Here is a 22,402-nt window from a genome sequence, read left to right as displayed (position 1 = left end):
TGAATCTCGTCTCTTTGCCTTTTCATAATTGCCTTTAATGGGCCAAGTCTGGTGAATTCTTCAAGGACCTTAAGCTCAAACTGTGTGTTTTGCATTTCTTCCTCTACCATAGACAGCTATATCATAAGAGTTAAGACAAATTTATTTATTTCTCGAGCCTCACCTAAGTACTTAAGGTGCTTTAACGCAATGCCTATATGTTGTCCTCACAAGAACCCCAAGAAGACATAAGGATGAAAGACAGGAATATATGCTCAAGTCTTCTCAATGCTTAAGGAGAAACCTGAACTTGGCTCTCCTGTGTCAAACAGCTGAAGCTGCTGAAACCAAAGCAGTTGTGTTCACATCATAAATAAAACACAAGAGTGACAATTTGTTGATTGCACTCATTTTAGAAATCAGATTCAAAGTCATGTTTAGAGCAGGAGTGAAGGAAGTTAAATTGCTTTAATCATCCAAATTAACACTCAAATCTCTCTGACCCAACTTTTGATGTGTTATAGGTTGCATTAGGTATGAGGCCAGAAAGACTGGTTGCAGCATTGGGGAAAAGGCTGTTGGACAGAATGTTTTTAATATGACCTGCTTCCAATCAGGGTACTTTCACAGTAGATAATTATAGCTCTATGGTTCCTCTATGGGTGCTTCAGAAACTCTCCTATTATGTAGCCCATGACATCAGATAACTGAAGCTCTCAGAGTGCTTCAATTGTCTGGTGGCAGCTGGCCACCTATATGCCTTTGATAGACATTTATGTTTTTATGGATTTAAAATACATTTTAAAAATACCAATGATATTTAATTCTGTTTTAATGTTTGTATATTTGTAGATTTTAAATTGTATGATAATGCTTTTAATGTAAGCTGTTTGAGTCTCCTGAAAGAGAAAAAAGAAGGGTGTAAATAAACATAACAACAATGACAACAAAGACAACTTATCGTACTCCAGGCTGCAGTTCTCAGTGTTTTCATGCAGTTCCAGTTATGTTTACTATATGTGTAACTTACCTCTATAGACATAAAATGGCCACCCATCACCAGGTTGTTTCCAGTTTGCTCCAGATCTTCATATTTAAACCACTGCTTTTCGATATCACGCTTATACTCGCCATGGCGCTTAATAAGCAGCTCAGCTCCAAGAAGATCACTTGCCAGCTCTTCAGATATAATCAGAGCATGCATCTCCTTAGCCCAGGCTCTGAAAGAGACAACCAAAAGAAAGATACTGAATATCAAGGTTTCCTCAGACACAACAGTGGAAATACAAAAGTGTTAAATCTTAAAGGTCAGAAGAGACACAGGGGCCATCTAGTCCAATCTCCTACCAGGCAGGAATACATAACTAAGGCCCCTTCTACACAGCACCAAAAATGCAGGAGTTATTGGGTTAAAAGGGGGAGGCTAAATGATGCTACCAGTAAATCCGCACTGATTAGCTGCAATGGACAAAACACATGAAAAAAGGTCAGCTTATATCCCAATTCCAGCTGAAAATATTTGCTTCACTGTATCTCCCTGCACTTGCAAAGAACACGTGATTTCCTTAATTTGTCTCTTAAGGGCCACAGTTAAAACTGAACTTGCCTCCTCATCAGCACATCTACAGGTTTTGCTTTCCTATGGCTGTTCATACAGTCTGCTCATAAAAGGTCTGTTTCTAGGCACTAATCCACTCCATGCATGACGACGTAGACTTAAATTTATGAAAGCTTATTACCACATCTCCTTTCTCTCAGTTAGTCTCAAAGGTACTACAAGATCCCTTTGCATAAGGGTCTTCACAGTGTGAAATAGGGACAGGAAGAGACCTCATTTCTATCAGACCCATCCTTACGTACATTAGTTCGCCACAACGATTGAAGTACACTTGGACCTTTTCAGCCTGATGCAGCTTCTGCTTTCTGCCTGCACATTTCCACTCCAGAGTGTTCCAACATTCATCCACTTCTGACAGTCTACTCATCATGTTGTCTCTGGGCTGAGAGTACAGACGGCCAAGATGCCAGGCTTCTCCCCTTACCCTTTCCAGCTCTTTTGCAATGGCTGCTAGTTCCCTCTGGAACACAGAAAAGCAAATTAATGAAGCACTGAGATTCGGGAAATAATGACTGTTTAATCTCCCTTAAGTGAAATTGTATCACCTTACCAAGGCCACCTCATACATAATGCTTCCCCTTTTCTGGTAAAAATGTAAATCGTGCCCCCCCCCCCCATACCCTTGAAACAGTAGTTCACTTTCAGAAGAGGCTGTAAGGTTTGTTTGAATTATTTACTATAAACATTCACTTATGAAACTAAAGATGGACTTTTGCTACTTCCCTCTGCCCCTCTCCCCACATTTGTAGTTTGTGTGCCCATCAGAAGGACAGTAAATTAACTGCTGGTTCTGCCACAATTGCCCACGATGGGTTGACTTAATTTATGATTTGAAATAGTAAAATAGTTGAGTAAGAGAATAATGAATATATATTTTCTTAACTCAATGAACAAGTAGACACTGGGAATTCTAGAAATTGAAATACTTTGGAATTGAGTCCTTGTGTAGCTGCTTTAAAATGGACAACTCTACTTACTTCCACTCCTTCATGTTGGTTGAGGAGGGTCTGCACACCTGGCAGGTCATAACCATAATCTTCTCTGTCCAGAACAGCCTCTTTCTCCTGCATCCATCCCTTTAGATCATCTACATCATGATCGTATTGGTGAACCTGATGAGCTGCCCTGAGATTCTGGTGAAGCAGAAGATATGCCAGTAATGCCCACAGACACTGTAGCAGTTCTATTGAAATTCAGCAGATATAAGACAGAAGAGATGGACTTACATGGCTAAAATGCTATTGCCTGAAAGATTTAGCTATTCCTGGGACATAAGGCTAGAAAAGACAGAAAGTCCTCAATAGAGATATGTACCATGCATGAAATTCATTGATAAATATCCAGTGTGTCAATACTGTTTGAGTTGATGTGATTGCAGTTTGTCACAGTATATATACCAAGGTGTACAAAATACTATTCTTCATATGATTCTGTTCATAGATTGACTTGGTTTACTTGGAGCAACTTTTCAGGACAATTTTTGAGAGTATGGACTGGGTTATAGCACACAATTTATGCACCGATTGCCAACAGTGGTACTGCTATAATGGGCCAGTCAGGATAGCAGGAACTTACCTCTACTCTTGTCTGGATGGTTTGACGCAATCTCTCCCATGAGTTATTGACCTGCTGGGTTTTTTTATGGATGTCTCTTATTTGGCTGTGGCCCATGTTGTGGAAGTGGGATGCCAGGTCATTTACCTGGAGAACCTTGGCATGGCCAAGAGATTTCACCTCCTTTATAAAATCTTCAAACTTTTTCTCCAGAACCTGTAAAACAAGAAGCGAAATCACCATTCAAGTCATTCAGAAGCAATACAACTTGCAAAAAAGTTGATTTAATATGAAGGAGTGCTAAATGTTTTGAAAAATTATTGGACTAGAAATTAAATTAATTAACATAAATTAAATGATTTTTAAAAAGTTACACACTTAATGAAAGCATGAGAATTTACACAAATGTTCTCTCTTCACACACACAAACACACACAGACATATATAGTTTTCATTCTTTTCAAGCATTTAACTACATAATGTATATTACTCCTAATATTTAAATCATCAATAACTGGTGCCAAACTGGGTATTTTTGTCTCTCATTAAAAGTTTGGTGACAAAAAATAAAAATCTGGCTAGCCCATTGTTGTTAAAAATGTGTGTTTGAAAACACAAACACACACAGAGGATATATAATATTTATGAACATCACCAGACAATTTCTGTGAGATGCAAGCATGTACCATTGAGATCTGTCTGCAACCAAATATATTTTACTGAATCTATAACACCAGAAGTTATCAAACAGTCTATTTAAGATCTCCTTGCTGTCTAAGGAATAAATTCTACTACAACTTCCAGAATTTCTTATGACCAATAGTGAGTCTGAGAACTGTAATACAAAAAAGTAATTTGTCCAAGGTGAATAAAAACAGTAATACCTCAACATCCTCCAAATCCTGACCATAGTTATCAGATTCAGCCACACTCTGTTTGCTCAAAAGCCAGGAGTCCACCAGTTGGACGTCCCTCTCAAATTGATGGAGCTGAGATTGCTCTTCCAGACCTTTCCTTTGAGTCTCTGCCTTCTGCTGGAGAGAGGCATATTCTTCCTGGACAGCCTGGAGCTTTGCAAGGGCAGTTGAGCTATTAAACAAAAAGTTAAGTCTGGTAAAATACCCAAATTGCTATCATATTTACTGTACCTAGAAGTTTTCACTGATACAGACCTTACATGTGTGCATTTGTGTTTGGGTCCATCTTCTGTATGTCCCTTTTTGAATGAAGCCTGGGGGCTATTTTCTTGCTTTTGTACTTTGTCCCCAAACCTCGCCCATCAGGTAGGTGTCAAACCTTGCAAAGGGCTACTGTTGCTTCCTACTAGTGCAGCGGTTCTCAACCTGTGAGTCCCCAGGTGTTTTGGCCTACAATTCCCAGAAATCCCAGCCAGTGTTAGGATATCTGGGAGTTGAAGGCCAAAACATCTGGGGACCCACAGGTTGAGAACCACTGTACTAGTGGGAACAAGTGTGGAGGTAATTTAAACTATGAAGATACAACTGCTTAAGACTTCCTAAAGGGAGGAAAAGGTGCCCACCTTTCTAACACCACTAAGAAGCTGAATCCAGCTGGTATTCCATGGTCTGAATTGCCTCCTCCTTCACCTTCCCACTGGTAAGAGCTAACAGAGTTCTCTTCCGGGATTTGACAGGCAATGGTGGACAGAGAGGAATATGGAGCGGTCTGAGTGGAATTCTGCTCCAATGTGGAGTCTCATTCTTTGTGTTTCTCATGCAGGCTGAAAGGCCTGTATCTCAGGGGTAAAAATGAATGACCCCTTTCCCCATGACCATGATGGCATTCTGGCAATACAAAATAAACCATTTGAATTTTTTAAAGTGGGATTATTATTAGTAGTAGCATTACTAATACATATGTCGCTTTTTTCTCTTAAAGAGACTCTAAGTGTCAAACTAAAAACAATACAATATAAGGGGTTGTTTTGAGTTTTCCGGGCTGTATGGCTATGTTCCAGAAGCATTCTCTCCTGACATTTCACCCACATCTGTGGCAGGCATCCTCAGAGTTTGTGAGGTATACTGGAAAAACTAAGCAAGGAAGGTTAATGTATCTGTGGAAGGTCCAGGGTGGGAGAAAGAACTCTTGTATGTTGGAGGTCAGTGTGAATGTTGTAATTAATACAATATATGATTTAAAACCTAAAGACTATAAACACTAAAACAGAAGCTAGAACTATCTAAAAATGAAAAGTTTAAAACATTAAAGTCTATTTAAAATACATCAAACACAACACAACCCCCCTGAGCTGGTCTCAAAAGCTCCCTCCTTAAAAGTCTGCTTTAATAAAAAGGTTGTAGTCTGCCAGTAGGACAGTAGGAATGGGGCCATTCTGACTTCCTTAGGCAGGGCATTTCAGAGCCCAGGGCAGCTACCAAAAAATCCCTGTTTCTCATCTCCCCGCAGCACTGCTTGCAGTGGTGGTGGGCCTGAGAGGGTCTCTCCTGAGGATCTCAGGTTCTGAGCAGATTTTTACCAGGAGATGTGATCTGCCAGATTTTGAACAAGGCATTCTGAACAACAAGTACAGGCAAGAGGGTAGGGGTGGCAGGCGAGGATCTGGAAGCACCCCACCACCACCACCACCACCTCTATATCTGGGAGATAGGGAGACAGCATATGCCAAACATCCTCTTAATAGGGTGGCCCCTCCATTCACCCATAGTGTGCTCATGAAATAATAATGGAGGGTGCAAGGAATCCTATACCTGAGAACTATAGTGTGGGGGTGAGAAAAAGGGTTGAGAAAGATGCACCTTAAGGGTATTTTCAGACACACAAAAACTCCCTTTTAATATCCGCCTTCAACCATTCATAGTTCTTTCCCTTTGAATTCTCAATCAAAATGAATTTCACAGACACTGTCTGAAAGACCATTCTGATGACAACATGACACATATATTAAATACCCCATAATTACTCTAATCTAATGCTCACATTTTTTTGGGTAAATTACATTCCCAAAATTAGGGTGTGTATTAGAATCATGTAATACTCCAGGAGCTGCACCTGGGGCTCCTCTTTGAGGGACCTCATCTCTAATTTAATTGCCATGGCTCAATGCTATGCAATGCTGGGATTTGTAGTTTGGTGAGGCATCAGCATTCTTTGGCAGCCCCCATGACCCCATAGAATTGAGCCAGAACAGTTAAAATGAATTCATTCTACAGCATAGATGCATCCAAAGGTTTTCCTTTCATTTCTGAAAGTTTTGGTGTTCTAACACTTTTGTTTTTAAGGAGGGAATTATCAGCATGCAGCCACTGTAATGCACACTTTTTTTTGGCCAAATTACAAAAAGTACACTTTTTGCTACTGCACATTACATTCACCAACAAATTCTTTTTTTGGTTTCAAGGTTTCAAAAATTCAGGTGTGCATTAAATTTGATGGCGCATTAGACTCAAGTAAATATGGGTAAATTGATTATACACATGTTAATGATTACCATATACTGGAAAGGTCAGCATTTAAATTTTTTTTAATGACAAAAGCAGGAAAAAATTGGGTTGCTGTAGTTTTTCTCATTATGGCATTTCATTAAAAATTGTATGTATTCAGTTCAATGGAGACAGTACACATAAACATACATGCACATTTCTTGTGGGAAGGAGCTTTAATTGAGAGATCTGTTAAAGGAATGTCTGAAATAACATTTGGAAGACCACACAGACTGGTTACAAGCATTGCTTACCTTCACTGCTTCAGTTTGACAAAAATCCTCCATCTGTTTTACAGTCACCTACCTCTCTGGGTTGTAACTGGAAGAAAGATAGCATCCTGTCACTTTTAGCTTCTCAATTCGGGGCTTAAATCCTTCCAGGTCCAGCTTGACAGCCTCCACTTTACGAATCAAAGCTTGAGTCGATTCTTCATTCCTCCCATAATCTGGAATTTCTAGAACAAGACCTCTATCTGCCATCCAGGATTCCACTTCCAAAAGCTGGAAGAAATGTATGAAGAAAGAACTTGCATGATACAAAACTTCTATCCACAGCTAGAGCTTGGAAATGTTACTTTTTTGGACTTTCTGAATTCTCCCATCAGCATGGCCATTAGTCACACTGGCTGGCAAATTCTAGTAGGTGCCTTTCAATTTATTTTCTCAAGACCTGCCTAGAGCCTCCTATAAGAAAGTGTTGCTTACAATACTAAAGACTTGTTTATTTATTTATTTAGCTGTGTGGAGAGGGCCAGAGTGAGTCTGGGCTGGGAACCCCCTTTTCACATAATGATTCAAATATCTGATCTGATCCTAGATTATTTTATTATCCCAGATTATCTCAGTGGAGACTCATATAATCTATTTTAAAGCATATAATCTGGGATCAGATCTTTGGATATAGAACAGTGCAGAAGGGACCTAAGAAATGCTTGTCCAGGGCTTAACTGAAATTTGTTACTCAAGATGAGTGAATTGGTCAATATTGATTTTGCTTAGGTTTTCATTCCCCTCTCCGCTGTTAAGCCTTTTCTCCCTGTTTCTTCACGAGAGTGCCAATTTACTTCCAGAATTTTTCTGCACATCTTCCAAAATTTTGCACTCATTTTTAAAGTGCTTATTTTATTTTATCAACTGCTTGAATTCTTTCAAGTTATTTCCTTCACTGAATAAGGCATACACAATTTTGTGTGTTGTATTCATTTTTGGTGCTTGACAAAATGCATTGCAATCTTCAGAAAAGTAGCTAAATGCCTTCTGATGTGTATACATTTTTATTTATTTATTTATTTATTTATTTATTACATGCATTTATACCCCGCCCTTCTCCCCGAGGGGACTCAGAGTGGCTTACATTCTGCCACGAGGGCCAGCAACAAATATACTATAAAAACAAAACAATTAAAACATGATAAAAACATGATAAAAACATGATAAAAAGTATACAAAAATTAAAACGCTGCAAAGCAGCGATATTGCACCATCCTCAGTCATTCACTACTGCTACAATTACAGATTTGCGACCCGATTACAACAGCCAATGAGCTTATTCGCTGAATGCCTGGGCGCAGAGCCAAGTTTTTAGTTTTCTTCTAAATCCCAGGAGGGATGGGGTTTGCCGGATATCGCTGGGGAGGGAGTTCCACAGCCGAGGAGCCACCACCGAGAAGGCCCTGTCCCTCGCCCCCACCAGCCTCACCTGCGATACAAATTTTTGTATTTAAAATACAAATTTACTGAACAATTGTCTACATGAATGAATATAATTTCCATCAAATAATCCTGACAGCAGTTATTGTCTTATTTACAAGAATCCATGGGCTAAGCTACATAAAATGTGGGATCTTCCAGTGTTTATTTTTTTCATTAAAATGCATATACAATATATGTGTAAACTGAAATATGACTACTTCCATGACACAATTTCTACTCCTCTTTTAGTAATTGGCAACATCTGCAGAAATGGAAAAACAAAGACAGATGCAGGTTGAATAACCTTTATCCAAAATTGTAATGCTTGTATTAATATGTGTGTGTGTGTGTGTGTGTGTGTACATAATGAGATATCTTGGAAATGGGACCTTATACACACAACCGGAAGGTAATTTTATGTACAGTAAGGTAAAGGTAAAGGTTCTTTCCTGATATTAAGTCTAGTTGTTTCCAACTCTGGGGGTTGGCACTCATCCCCATTTCTAAGCTGAAGAGTTGGCGTTGTTTGTAGAAACCTCCAAGGTCATGTGGCCAGTAGGACTGCATGGATCACAGTTACCTTCCCACCAGAGTGGTACCTATTGATCTACTCACATTTGCCTGCTATGTTGGCAGAAGCTGGGGCTAACAGTGGGAGCTCACCCCATTCCCTGGATTCAAACCGCTGACCTTTTGGTCAGCAAGTTCAGCAGCTCAGTGGTTTAACTTGCTATACCACTGGGGGTTCATTTATACACAATATTTTTAATAACGTTGTGCATGAAACAAAGGTTGTGTACATTGAACCTTTGGAAAGCACAGGCATCACTATCTCGGGCATCCATGTGCACAGTTTGGCTAGTGGAGTATTTTATATTCAAGAAGTCCAGATAAGGGTTACTCAACATGAAAAATATTGGTAACTGCTTAATGCCAGAAGTGGAAAGATTTAAGTCAGGGAATGGCAGATGTGAATATGTCCTGTTCAACACCAAATAAAAATTATTAGGCCCTACGGAGTAGGGCCTAATAAATGTCAGGGCAGAAAGAAAGGGCAGTGGAGTCTCAAAGTCTAAAAATATAAGGCAAATAAAATGACTTTGAACTAGTGCTGAAAAAAAAGCTCACAAAAACAGACCAACCAAGCAAACTTGGCATCAAACTTTAAAGGGAAAACATTTCAAAACTGAGGCAAACATCAATATACAACTTTACAAACCTAGTCCATCTTGCTTTTGAGGAAAGGGTAGAAATACAACATTTCAAAATATTCCACTTCACATGATTTGTTTATTTTTTTTTCTTAGATTTTACCAAAGGGAATGAAATAATACATCAAACCAGAGGTGAACATCACTGTTTTCAAAGGAGCTTATTCCAGAGCAGAGGTTAGGAAACCTAGTCCCCTTCTATGCTGCCACAGAATCTAAATTACCAAATCAGATAATCAGCATTATCTGCTTTGAACTGGATTATATGAGTCTACACTGCCATATAATCCAGCTCAAAACAGATATTCTGGATTTTATATGGTAGTGTAGAAGGGGCCTTACTTTTAGGGACTACAATTACCAGCCTTCTTGGTTATTCTGGCTGAGGGATTCTGGAACACTGTGCAAAAAGATCTTGCCCGAGCTCAGCTGCCAGGTAAATGTATATGGCAACAGTGGGAGATGTGTGACACTCCAAAACTGGTTGGACTGCAACTGTCATCATGCCTCACCCACATAAACAGTGGAGAATTATGATAGGATTTCAGTTTAACACATGGAGGGCCACAGGCTGCCTGCCTTAGAACTGCAAATTAAGTATTTCATGTAATAGGAGAACCCTGAAAATAGGTAAAGAATACCAGCTGCAATTCAAGAAGTGCCCCAACTACTGTATTAAAATGGACAGGTACATAACTAACAGTTTCTCCTTAAATTCTTAACAATTTATTCATCAAACAGTTAAAAACATTGGATTCTTCAAACATATTGGCTTGGATTCAGCAAGAGATGACTACAGTGATGCTTGCAAGAGGGATTTTATAGTAAATTGGCTTTACAGATAATGGGCTAACTTACTTCTGTGAGAAAATGCTGGGCTTCATAGGACTGCATGAGCCTCTTCCTTCTCTCTTGAGCCTCATTTTTCAGGTTTGCCAAGGAAACCTCCAGTTCTTTCACCTGTTGCATGATGTCTTGCGAAGCAGCATGCCCTCCCTTCACCAGCTTCTGCCCCGTGCTGATCACCGCTTTTGTCAAAGTGTCATGGCTGTTAATCTCATTTTCTAAATTCTGGTAAATAAAACACATTTTTAGAATGATGGATTAAAACATTTTTCATCTATTTATCTACCCCATAAATACCCAGGAACATTGATGGTTAGGGCTTCTACATCTATCCAAGCTACTGGTTCAACTTTCTGGAGAGCTCCTTTACAATTCAGGCTAATATTAGGAATGGATTCACCACTTCACTGATATGGAAACCACCACTCACTACTGATGTCTGGCGTCAGCCTCGTATTTCTTTGTTTTAGTACATTTTTGTCTATGATTTTATTGTGCTAACTTGTTGCAATCTGTTATTAAATTTTACTTTTAATCAGCAACTGCAGTTAAATACTTTGCTTTTCTATCTGTGGGAACGAAAAGAAAAGAAAAGAAACAACACCAATTAACAATAGTTAATTGTTCCACCTGTTACAGTGCAAAAACAGGATTTCAAAGAGGCTGAAAAAAATCCAGCAAATGGAATACATTTTACTGGAACATTAATACATTATAATGAAGCAGAATTAATATGAAAATAGTTCTGACAAATTCTCAAGTATTCACTTAAACCTGCCTTTCCCCATAGGATGGGGGAGGAGGAAAGGAAAAGTAGGGTGAGACTTCTTTCTATTTTTTTTTCTAGCAGATTTCTTTTTGTATTTGGTCTCTGATGGTCACTAAGAGAGGGAATGTCACTATGGGAGCTAACACAATGAGAAGTTATTTCAATCAGAAAGCTCATTGGTAGTGAAGGTCTGGTGTCAGCCAGCATTGTCCACAATGTCATGTTCCTTCACCAAGTCAGGTTCAGTTGGATTCTGATGAATCTGGAAATCAGGTTTGCCAGAGAGGCACAGCTCCAAGTGATGCTAGGACTGAACACTTGATTATGTGTTCCCCCAAAAATCAGACCATGACTGAAAGTTAAGTAGCCACCCCGAGTCCCTTCGGGGAGATGGTGGCAGGATAGAAAAATAAATTATTATTATTTATAATTATTATTATTTGAAACACAACAAGATGAGTCCACAGCAGACACTCTGCTGGCTGTTGTATTGGATCATGCGCCAGACACTTCCCAAGTGTCTAGGACTGTGTGATGTATTGGCGAATAATGTGTGCAGATCCCAGTAAGGTGGCCTTCTGCAGCTGGCAGGTGGTAATTTTGTCAGCGCTGATTGTGTTCAAGTGCAGGCCAAAGGTCTTTAGGCACTGCACCCAGTGTGCCGATCACCACTGGGACCACCTTGACTGGCTTGTGCCAGAGTCTTTGCAATTCGATCTTTAAGTCCTCATATAGTGTCAGCTTTTCCAGTTGTTTTTCTTCAATCCTGCTGTCCCCTGGGATTGCAACATCGACAATCCATACTTTGTTTTTTAACACGATCGTGAGGCCAGGAGTATTGTGCTCCAAAACCCTGTCTGTCTGAATTCGGAAGTCCCAGAGTAGCTTGACATGTTCATTCTCTGTAACTTTTTCCGGCTTGTGATCCCACCAGTTCTTTGTCGCAGGCAGATGGTATTTGTGGCACAAGTTCCTATTATTATTATTATTATTATTATTATTATTATTATTATTATTATTATTATTATTATTATTATGACTTTGACATCTATTTGGGCATATCTACATTTGCTACTTTCAAACTGGCATAGAAGAAAGTAGTTTTGGTGTATGGGTGATTAGATTGGTAATCCTGAAAACTGATTTGAGGCCCAGATGGTGATGACACAAACCACAGAGGCTGGCCTCAATCTGGATAATGTGTTTTGTCCAACTCCCTCTGTCAAAAAGTGCATGTGCGCATCAATGGTCTGAATTGGGTATCTGCACAGCAATTTGCATTCTGCAGGGTTGCTTTCCCCATATGATTTAGTTTTCACTAGAGCAGTGGTTCTCAACCTGAGGTTCCCAGATGTTTTTGGCCTTCAACCAGGGGCAGTTCAACCGAGAGGCAAACTAGGCAGTTGCCTGTAGGGGGCGCCGTTGAGGCAACTCCTGCCTCCGCCACCATGCCTGCCTCTGCAAGGAAGGAGGTCGCTGCTTTGGGGAGCAGAGAAATGCCGCTTTCTTGCCAGGAAGGCGTTCGCCGCTTTGCAGAGCAGAGAAGCGCCGCTTCTGTGCTCCCCAAAGCAGTGAACGCCTTCCTTCTTGCCATTTTGTTTGGATTTTGAAATATTTACTTATACATGTAGTGAGGTATTTGGAGATGGAACCCAAGTTTAAACATTGAATTTGTTTAAGTTTCATACACATATACAGTAGAGTCTCGCTTATCCAACGTAAACAGGCCAGCAGAACATTGGATAAGTGAATATGTTGGATAATAAGGAGAGATTAAGGAAAAGCCTATTAAACATCAAATTAGGTTATGATTTTACAAATTAAGCACCAAAGCATCATGTTATACAACACATTTGACAGAAAAAATTAGTTCAATACGCACTAATGCTATGTGGTAATTACTATATTTGTGAATTTAGCACCAAAATATCACCATGTATTGAAAACATTGACTACAAAAATGCGTTGGATAATCCAGAACATTGGATAAGCGAGTGTTGGATAAGTGAGACTCTACTGTAGTCTGAAAGTATATTCACGATATTTTTTTATCACTTTTATACATTGAACTATCGGAAAGCAAAAGGTGTCACCAACTTAGCCACTCTTGTCATCATTTTTTGATTTTGTTGTATTTTGAATTTTGAAATTATGAATAGAGACCTCTTCACATATACTTTTTGGCCAAATTTTTGAAGTTCATCCATGAAACTTGATGACTGTCATTTCACCCTGGATAACTACTTCCGGGCTGGCTCCATGGCTGAAGTGCCACCGCTGCCAAAAAATGACGATGGTGGACAAAGGCAGGCTCGTGTGAAGGGGTAGGGGGGAAGCCACAACAGAATAGGGCATGGGGCGATAGGTCCCCACGCCCCCTGCATGACTGCCACTGGGATGTGGTGATCCGTAACATCATCAGAGGCACATCTGACAAGGTCTTAAGAAACATTCAACCTGTACTATCAAAAGCAAGCAATGTGGAAGAAAAGGTGACTCTTTCACTTTCCTCTCTCCAGCATTTGTTTTCACAATTGCAAAACTGTCTTACCTGATGCTTTTCCTGTAGGCTCTGAACAGTTGCCAGAGATTGGCCACAGTCTCTGGAGGACACCAGAGAAAATTTCTCCTGAATCCAGGTTAATTCCTCATTGAAATCCTGAAGAAACTGGTACTGCAGCCTGCTGGCCTCCAAAGACACCCTCCTCTCCTGCAATGGCTCCCTAAGTCTTTTGTACCTACAGAAACAAAGTGAAGTTCCCTTCTTATTACTAAGAAAGATTACCAACTAATGCAAACTAATGCTTGCCTAGAAACACAAGCCAGGAAAGATTAGAACAGAACAATTTTTTTAATAAAAAAATAGGGAGAAACATAATTGAGAGGAAAAATGAAAAACTGTTTAAGCACCTATGCAACACGTGGTCCACTCTCTCCTCTATCTCATCTGCAAGAAAATGCTTTCCTTCTTGGAATTCTTGCATTGTGTTGATAAGACTTTGTAATTGGTCTTTGCGTCCAAAAAAACATTCTTCCAGTTCCTCCTGTTTCTTTAGGAGATCATTCAGAATCAGAAGATTATTGCTGTCTTCTGGTGGATTCATTTCACTTTCCAGATCTTCCAGCCATTTCTCCACATCATCCACAATGCGTAGAAAACGTAGGGCCTTAGGTCAAAAGACAAACAACCCACAATGACAAAACAGCCCTTTGTAATCTGATCTGTTCCTGCTTGTTATCTGTTACAGCCATTTCCAAACACAAATTAGCTCAATGCATGTACAGTAGAGTCTCACTTATCCAAGCTAAATGGGCCGGCATAACCTTGGATAAGCGAATATGTTGGTTAATAAGGAGAGATTAAGGAAAAGCCTATTAAACATCAAATTAAGTTATGATTTTACAAATTAAGCACCAAAACATCATGTTATACAACAAATTTGACAGAAAAAGTAGTTCAATACGCAGTAATGTTATGTTGTAATTACTGTATTTACGAATTTAGCACCAAAATATCATGATATATTGTAAACATTGACTACAAAAATGCCTTGGATAATCCAGAACCTTGGATAAGCGAGTCTTGGATAAGTGAGAGACTACTGTACTACATTTTTTGCTGCTGCTTTCTAAATAATAGGCAGTCTGATCAAATCCAGGGTCCAGATGAATGGACACCTTGATTAGTTTTGGGTTTGCTCAGATTCATTTCACCTTGTAGGCATCAAGCATCTTTCTCTTTTTTTCAAGACAATTTTCTAGCAGCTCATTCCAAAGCTCATCTATTTCTTGCAGCCTGGACTGGATGGCATCTGAGGCATAATGTCCCTGGTGGAGCATTCTCCCTCCTTCCTGCAATAAAGAAAATCAAAAGTTATTTGCTGTCATGTCATCTGTTTTAACTACATCCCTAAATAGCAACACCTATAACCAATCCTACCTTCTTTGCACCTTCCAATTATATTGCAGTTATTTATGCTTCTGGCTAGGATCAGGCTACAAATTATTTGTTTAGCTAAGACTTTCCTGGCAGCACCTCCGTGCAAAGAGCTCCATCCTATCCACATAATACTAACTCACCGCTTTGATATTATCGAGGTGGTTTCTGTTGGCCACAACCTCGGCCTGGAAAGTCTGGTGTTTTTGCAGTTTGGCTTGCAGGCTGCTTAGGTCTCTCCAGCTCTCATCAAGGGCAATGCTGTTTTTCTCAGCCATCCAGGCAGAAACCTCCAAGAGAAAAAGCAACCAAAAGCAGACAGAATGAAAAAGCAGACATTATTTTCAAGCTATATATCAGCCTGCCCTCTTAGAAAGAGTAAGATAATTAAGTAACTTCACTTTTGGGGAAAAGAGCAATGATAGAACAAGAATTTGACATTAACCCTAAAGATCCTGTAGTCAGCAAAACCATATTAGCTGGGAGATTCTACGAGTTTCTATCTTTAAAAAACCACCTGGAATTCTGTTAGTGAATTACAATGGTGCTGGAATATATTTCATCATAATTCATTTTTATGGCTATTGTGTAACTTGGAATTTCGTTCCAGTCACGTAACAACATAAAATCTCCCACAAATTTGCTTTATAAGAACATCATTTTAAAAGTGCTAAAATCAATGCATTACACTTTCCCTCACTCTAGTGGGCTGGGGGCTGGGGAAGGCAAGAGTTGTAGCCCAACATATCTAGAGAATACCACATTGGGAATGTCGGAAAAGCAACATCGCTTAGCACTGAAAAGTGAAGAATGTCTCACAGTGGGCAGTAGTAATAGCATTTGATACCATATTTACTCAATTCTAGTGTGCCATTGAATGTAATGTGCATCTCAATTTTGAAAACCATGACACCAAAAAAAAGAAGAAGAAGAAGAAGGATTTTCTGGCAAATGTAATGCACCCAACGGCACAGGCAAGGTTGAGTCAGAGAAGCAGGCAGCAGAACAGTCAACAGACCTTCTGTCTGCCTGCCTGGCCTTGCCTCCCTTCAGGGCCTGCTTGCCTCCCTCCACTTGCCACTCTCCTCCTCCTCCTCCTCCTCCTCCTCCTCCTCCTCCTCCTCCTCCTCCTCCTCCTCCTCCTCCTCCTCCTCCTCCTGGGTTTCGGAAGAAGTGGCTACTTCCCCGGCTCTATTCTTAAAGCCTCGGTGTGCTCAAAGGCAGCCCAAATGGCCAGGTTTCTCGGGAAGTAGAAGTAGCATAGTCTGAGCTTTAGTTCACCCAGCCAGGGATCCTGCTATCATAATAGCCATGCCCAAAACAGCAGCAGGATTTTAAAATCATTTAAAATAAAATCATCATCACCATCATCATCATTATTTTTATTACAGCTTTCTAAATTTGACGCCTTTTTCTCGGGACCCACACACATTATTTCACATTCAAGCTCTGCTAATAAGACATTGCATCATAAGATATCTCAGGAATGTAAGTAAAATATATTATACCTCAAAGGAATTATGGAGAAACTTTTGTAGCAGCCATGACTCCTCCAGCAGATGTCGACGAGCTAAGCTCATTTCCAAAAGTCTCTCCTTTCTAACAAGAAGAAATATAACTAGTGATACAATCCCAAGAAGGGCTACCTTAAACATTCTCACAAATAATAATTTATATACCACCTTCCTCCCAAATTTTGGAATTAAGGGAACTTAGTTTAAAAGAGCAATCCAATTTAAAACACACATGTGCACATTAGGGTATAATTAAACTAGTCACAATATTAAAACAGTTCAAATCACTAGCTAAGGAATATTTTAATTTGTTTATTTTATATCCTGCCTTTCTCCTAATACAAGATGCAATGCGATAACATATTTAAAAAATTTACTTTAAAACAATAAAGCATCCCTTAGCATGTATTTTATGCACTTTCTGTCTAATAGCCAATTGAAATAAAAAGAGTTTTGTTTGTTGATGTAAGGACAGCAGAGGTGGAGCCTCTCTGGCCTTCCTAGGAAAGGACTTCCATTGTCTATGGTTGGACATGAGAAGGTCCTTTCAGTGTTTAATGAGCTAAAGCACTGATTAATCTTTGGTATTAAAGAATTATTAAAGAATTACAGAGATTAACCCATTTGGCAAGAAGAAGCAAGATAGTAGTGGAGCAACATCCAAAAAAGGAGAACACTGGAGTCATATATCCTTAGTCAGATATTATCATAGCATTATATATTTCTATAAATATTATCAACATTTCCCAAAGTAGACAGTTTGGTAGGAAGAAGGGGGAAACAGCTCCTGATGAAAGAAACGTTATGAGGTGAGTGATAACATTATTATTTATTCTTCATTTAAATGTTGTAATGCAACACTCCTCCTACCGTAGAATTACCAGGTGCCCTTTATTGTAAGAAATATCCCTTATCTGAGGGGTGGAAATTTTGGCCCTTGTAGGTCTAGCAAGTGTCCCTTATAATAAAAGAAATCAATCACCTGTAGGCTGGAAACAATTTTTTATAGTCTGCACAGGATGACAAAAATCCAATAGTGGGATGTGTAGATGCTTTAAGAGGAGAAAATGAAGCCAAATTGTAAGGGGAACATACAGTAAAACAAACACCACAGGAGTGTGAACCCTTCCCTATGATATCCAAAGCTAAAAAACATGTATATTTGGCTGTAGTTACACATAAAAATGTACCTGTTCCAACTGAGATACAAATTTATGTTAAGAACAAACCTACAGAACCTATCTTGTTCATAACTTGGGGACTGCCTGTATTAGCTTCATGTGTTGCTGAGGTACGTATGCTGGGCATATTTCTCCTAAATATACAAATTCCTCCAAATATATGGAGAAAATATAATTCAAAATACATACATTAATGGAAATGTACACAAGTAGAAAGTTATATAAAGATGGATGCAGTAGCAAACGGGTGCATAAAAGTGCACGATGGTTCATGTGGACTTTGTACAAGAAGACTAAAAACTACGAAGAAAAAAAGAGAGCAAAGTTATGCTTCAAACCTTTGGAAGCTTTAGATACCAGAACAGACTTGTATGTTCATCCTGAGGTTTAGTGGTTACCTTCTCAGAACTGCTTGGCATTTATTCATTATGTTCTCAGAGTCATAGTGCTGATTGTCTTTCAGCTGTTGGGCAAAGGAGGCCATCATGTCGATCCTCTCCAGTTGGATTTCCAGGTCCTTTTCCAATTGCATGTGTTTTTGCTGCAGGCTTTCCACACTGGACACTGAATCCTGAACAGGATGGGGAAAATTAGCAAAACTACTGTTTCTCTATTTAGCCTTGTATTATCAAACTGACTACAAAAGCAGGATACTACAAAATGGTATCGCTGCAGATATCTTTCCACATAACCTGCTGACTAATACTTTTACTTGGAGATAGTTGATACATGACATTGTGCATGAAAAGCATGCATTTCACCATAGGATTATGAGTCTAGTAAGTTGGAGATTGCTATTCATTGGTTACTCTACCATTTTCAAGATTCAATTGTTGATTTCTGTTATCAAAATTTTCCAGAAAGACATGTAAGTATTGATTTTTAAATGCTTTGTATTGTTCTTTATTGCGGAGGTGCCAGAGTTTCTTTTCTAGTTAGTTTACAGCTATTGCAAATTTGTCACAAATATATTTGTGTATTTGTCACAAATAAATGTGTGTTTTTGTCACAAATATATGTATTTTTCCAAATATACTCACAAATATAAATTTACACATAAATATATTCAAATCTATTTTTGTTTTTGGGGGTTTTTTTTTGGTTTTTTATATGTGTTGGTGCCTGGATTTTTTAGTTCCTCCTTTCCTTCCTTAACAAAATGTTAGTAGCCTTCTTCAGATTTTGTTGTCTTCCTTTGAATAATTTCTGTCCTATGGCAAACATATCACAGGGTTTTCTGGGGGCCCCTCCACACAGTTAAATAAAATTCCTCATTATCTGCTTTGAACTGGAATATATAGTAATGTGGACTCAGATAAACCAGTTCAAAGCAAATACTGTGAGATTTTCTGCCTTGATATTCTGGTTTATATGACTATGTGAAGGGCCCTGGGGCTGAGCAAGTATGATTTACCCAGGGTGTCTCAGTGGGTATCCACAGCCAAGTGAAGAACTGAACCCTGATCTCCAAAGTTTTAGTCCAATACTCAAACCACTACACCACACTGGTTCCTTAGAGTTACTCAAAATAAAATGAACAGCATACAAGAAATTCTGAGATGTCAACAAGACAGAACAAGACAGCTTTATGAGAGGGTAACTACATAGCCATTTTTTCATTTTATGTTATGCTATCCTATTGTGCTTTTGCCTTTTAAGAATAATCTCAACTGGAGTGCAATATTACAGGAACAACATGGCATAAATGCAAGGGCAGCCAAAGGTTGTTGTTAAGGAATCACTAGACCTAGGGAACAGTGTGTCTTTTAATGAAGAAACCTGAAAGTAAGTTTTCCTTACAGAAATGTTTAAAAAATGCTCTCAATTTTGTGACATTATTTCCTTTCAGCAGAAAGTAACCTATTTCACTTACCCCCAAATCTTTATTTGCTAGAAAGGCTTCTTTGCTTCCAAGCCAACTTTCATTCTGCTCCATGTAGCCAAAGAATTTCTGTACAGGATTGAGAGAGAGAGGCAGATGGTAAATCAAGTCCCTTTCCAATATGCTAAGGATAGCAAGGAGCTGAATGGGATTTGCTTGAATCTGGAGCAACATTATTTCTAGAAAATCCAACAATATTTAGGACTGAGATTAAGAAACCTTTGGAGCTGCAGATGTTTTGGACTTTAATCTTATAGAAATACTTCATCTTATTAGTATGACCAATATCGAGAAATTACTGGATTTGTAATCCAAAGCAGTTACCTAAGGTTGCCCAGGCCAGACCAACAAACATCTCATTATTAATTATACCAGTGGAACAATTTTAAACAATTTGTGCAGCAGCTTCAATCTAGAATCCTGAATAATTATCCATGTTGGTATTGCTTTTTGTATGTGAAACTGCAGGCCTGTACTTTTTAGCTCCCTCTTTCCTTCCCTTCACCAAGTATTTGTAGCCTTTTACTAGGTCAGATTATTTATTCATCCCAAAATATTATTTATTCTGACTAACATGCAGCAACTGTCTTTAAGACCTTGCACATGCCTGCTACTGTATCTTTAGCTAGAGATGCCAAGAATATGAGACCCATTGTAGCAAAGTATGGTGCCTGGAGGAAAGAGCGCTTGCAAATGTGCAGTATGAAGCATCATATATTTTATATGAATTATTGGAGAGAGCATAGCTTGCACATGGCAGGTCACAAACGTAATTTCTAGACAAAAGTGTGTTTCAGTTCTTTTAATTTAGAATTCAAGCCATACCACATGGCCAAAACATATATTATGGGACACAAAAAATGTATATGCACACACAACCAAGCATTAACCTGTGGTTAGTTTGGTGAACTAGTCCCTTAATTACATTTCTCTCCCCATCCCCCATCTTTGATTTGCAGAGTGTCCACTTCCCCCATTTCCTAAGTTTGGACTTGCTTCAAACTTTAGTTCAGAAAAAAACTGCTTTTGTATTCTTGCCGACGGTCTCACGTTGTTTCTTCACCTACCTGCAAGTCCTTGGCTTGAATCAGTTTTAGATGTTGTTCTTGCCAAGCCTGGATCATTTGAGTCAATTCTTGTTGTAGTCTGATGAGGGAATGATGAATCTCAGGAGTTGCATAATGGCCAGAGTTTGTGAGTTTCTGACTGTAATCGTTGAGTGCTTCAAATCTTTCCCCACGTGCTTCAATTTCTGCCTGAATGATGCCAGGGAGACTGATGTCAAATATTCATATAGAAAGAATTTTGTGTTTATGAAACAAAGATAGACCCTATCTAGTAATCTTAATACATTTCCAACATGTATATGGGAAATCTCGAGTCCCTGGCTTATGTCACTGAAATAACACAAAAACTCAGGGAACTAGAAGGAGGAGGAGAAAAAAAGAAAAGGAAGGGAGGGAGGGAGGGAATGAACAAGCAGGCTATACATGCTAACTCAGAGCACTTCTAGACAGCATCAAAATGCGGGTTTAAAAAGTGAGTTGAAAAACCCTCTGATCTGACAGCAAGTCCAGACACACCCAGGAAATGGTCCCCTGCTGTCCTCACACCTTCCTTTGAAGCAATTTTTACAAATTTGCAAGTTGGACAGGGGACATCCGGCAGAAGTTTTATTGTTTTAATTGACGCGCCAAGATGCAGTGGACCTTATATGCGCTTATGTGGAAATCTAAATATACACACAAGCAGATTTCATATTTTCTCTCCTCACCCAACTGTAAATTCAAGGTCTGTTTAATATTATAAAGATCAGAACAAAGAAATTGTTGCAGAGAATTATAATTGCTTTCCAACTGTGCTTAGATTGAACCACCTGTGTGTGCATGGCTCCATTTTTTGACAGCCCGATTCACTGTTTCAGGTGTTTAAAATGTGCATGTGCACTGGAGCAGTCCATACCAGGGGATTGCAAGGAAGTCACATGTTTTCCATGGCTGCAGAGATATACAGTCATGCAAAGATGTGCATTTTGTGGCTTGAATTGGGTTTTAAGTGCTTCTTTTGAACACATGCTTTTCTGCTGCTAACCTGATTCTGCATAGACTTTCCTGAAATGTCATTGAGCCACACACACCCTTTTATCCCAGTTTCTTCCAGGTTTTTAGGCATGTGTAGAAAGGTCCACAAATGTCACTTTTATAGTAGAACAAGGGACGTATTCCTGTAGGGGACAAAGAAACAGCCAAGTGTGAAATAAAAATGTGATTTAATCTGTGGTTACCTTTTTTTCCTGATGCTCCTCAATCATACTTTCAGCTTCAGCAAGACTTTTCGGAAGACCTCCAACTTCAATTCGACCCCTGACATCTTGAATCCAGTCTAAAAGTTCCCTCATTTCAGAGTTAAACTTGTGGAGCTGATATGAGGCTGCCAACTTCTCACCCCTGTCACACAAAGAACAATTTAGAATCATTCTAGGGAAACATAAAAGCATAGACACAGTTAGAGAGTATACTTCTGTGGTTTGTTAGTGGTGGTGTAGTGGTTTGAATGTTGAACTAGGACTTTCACGGACAAGGATTCTTGTCCCAATTAAGTCATAGAAACCCAGTGGGTAACTGTGGGCAAGTCAGACCCTCTCTGATTAAGTCTTGCCAAGAAAGCACTGTGATGGAATCACCATAGTTTGGAAATTACTTAAAATCATAAAAATGCAAAAAGAAAGGAACACCTAACAAAAGGCAAGTCCATTC

The 22,402-nt window shown here is 39.1% G+C and overlaps 1 protein-coding gene across 1 annotated transcript in view; it reads right to left on the bottom strand.

Moving 5' to 3' along the window:
- sptbn5 (spectrin beta, non-erythrocytic 5) overlaps positions 1–22,402 on the bottom strand; it is a 108,766-nt gene that overhangs the window by 14,359 nt on the left and 72,005 nt on the right. Inside the window, exons 41-56 of the mRNA XM_062967166.1 lie at positions 21,931–22,093; positions 20,714–20,902; positions 19,638–19,715; positions 18,163–18,335; positions 16,578–16,668; positions 15,213–15,359; positions 14,847–14,984; positions 14,043–14,299; positions 13,684–13,870; positions 10,376–10,588; positions 6,919–7,115; positions 4,036–4,240; positions 3,173–3,367; positions 2,575–2,730; positions 1,840–2,057; positions 1,010–1,199 (exon numbers count right to left, since the gene is read on the bottom strand). Coding sequence (XP_062823236.1) covers positions 1,010–1,199; positions 1,840–2,057; positions 2,575–2,730; positions 3,173–3,367; positions 4,036–4,240; positions 6,919–7,115; positions 10,376–10,588; positions 13,684–13,870; positions 14,043–14,299; positions 14,847–14,984; positions 15,213–15,359; positions 16,578–16,668; positions 18,163–18,335; positions 19,638–19,715; positions 20,714–20,902; positions 21,931–22,093 — 2,797 coding nt within the window. The remainder of the gene's footprint in view (positions 1–1,009; positions 1,200–1,839; positions 2,058–2,574; positions 2,731–3,172; positions 3,368–4,035; positions 4,241–6,918; positions 7,116–10,375; positions 10,589–13,683; positions 13,871–14,042; positions 14,300–14,846; positions 14,985–15,212; positions 15,360–16,577; positions 16,669–18,162; positions 18,336–19,637; positions 19,716–20,713; positions 20,903–21,930; positions 22,094–22,402) is intronic.

The sequence above is a fragment of the Anolis carolinensis genome, chromosome 1 (genome assembly GCF_035594765.1).
Source record: "Anolis carolinensis isolate JA03-04 chromosome 1, rAnoCar3.1.pri, whole genome shotgun sequence".
Taxonomy (NCBI): Eukaryota; Metazoa; Chordata; class Lepidosauria; order Squamata; family Dactyloidae; genus Anolis; species Anolis carolinensis.
This window is presented reverse-complemented; position numbering and strand designations above follow the sequence as displayed.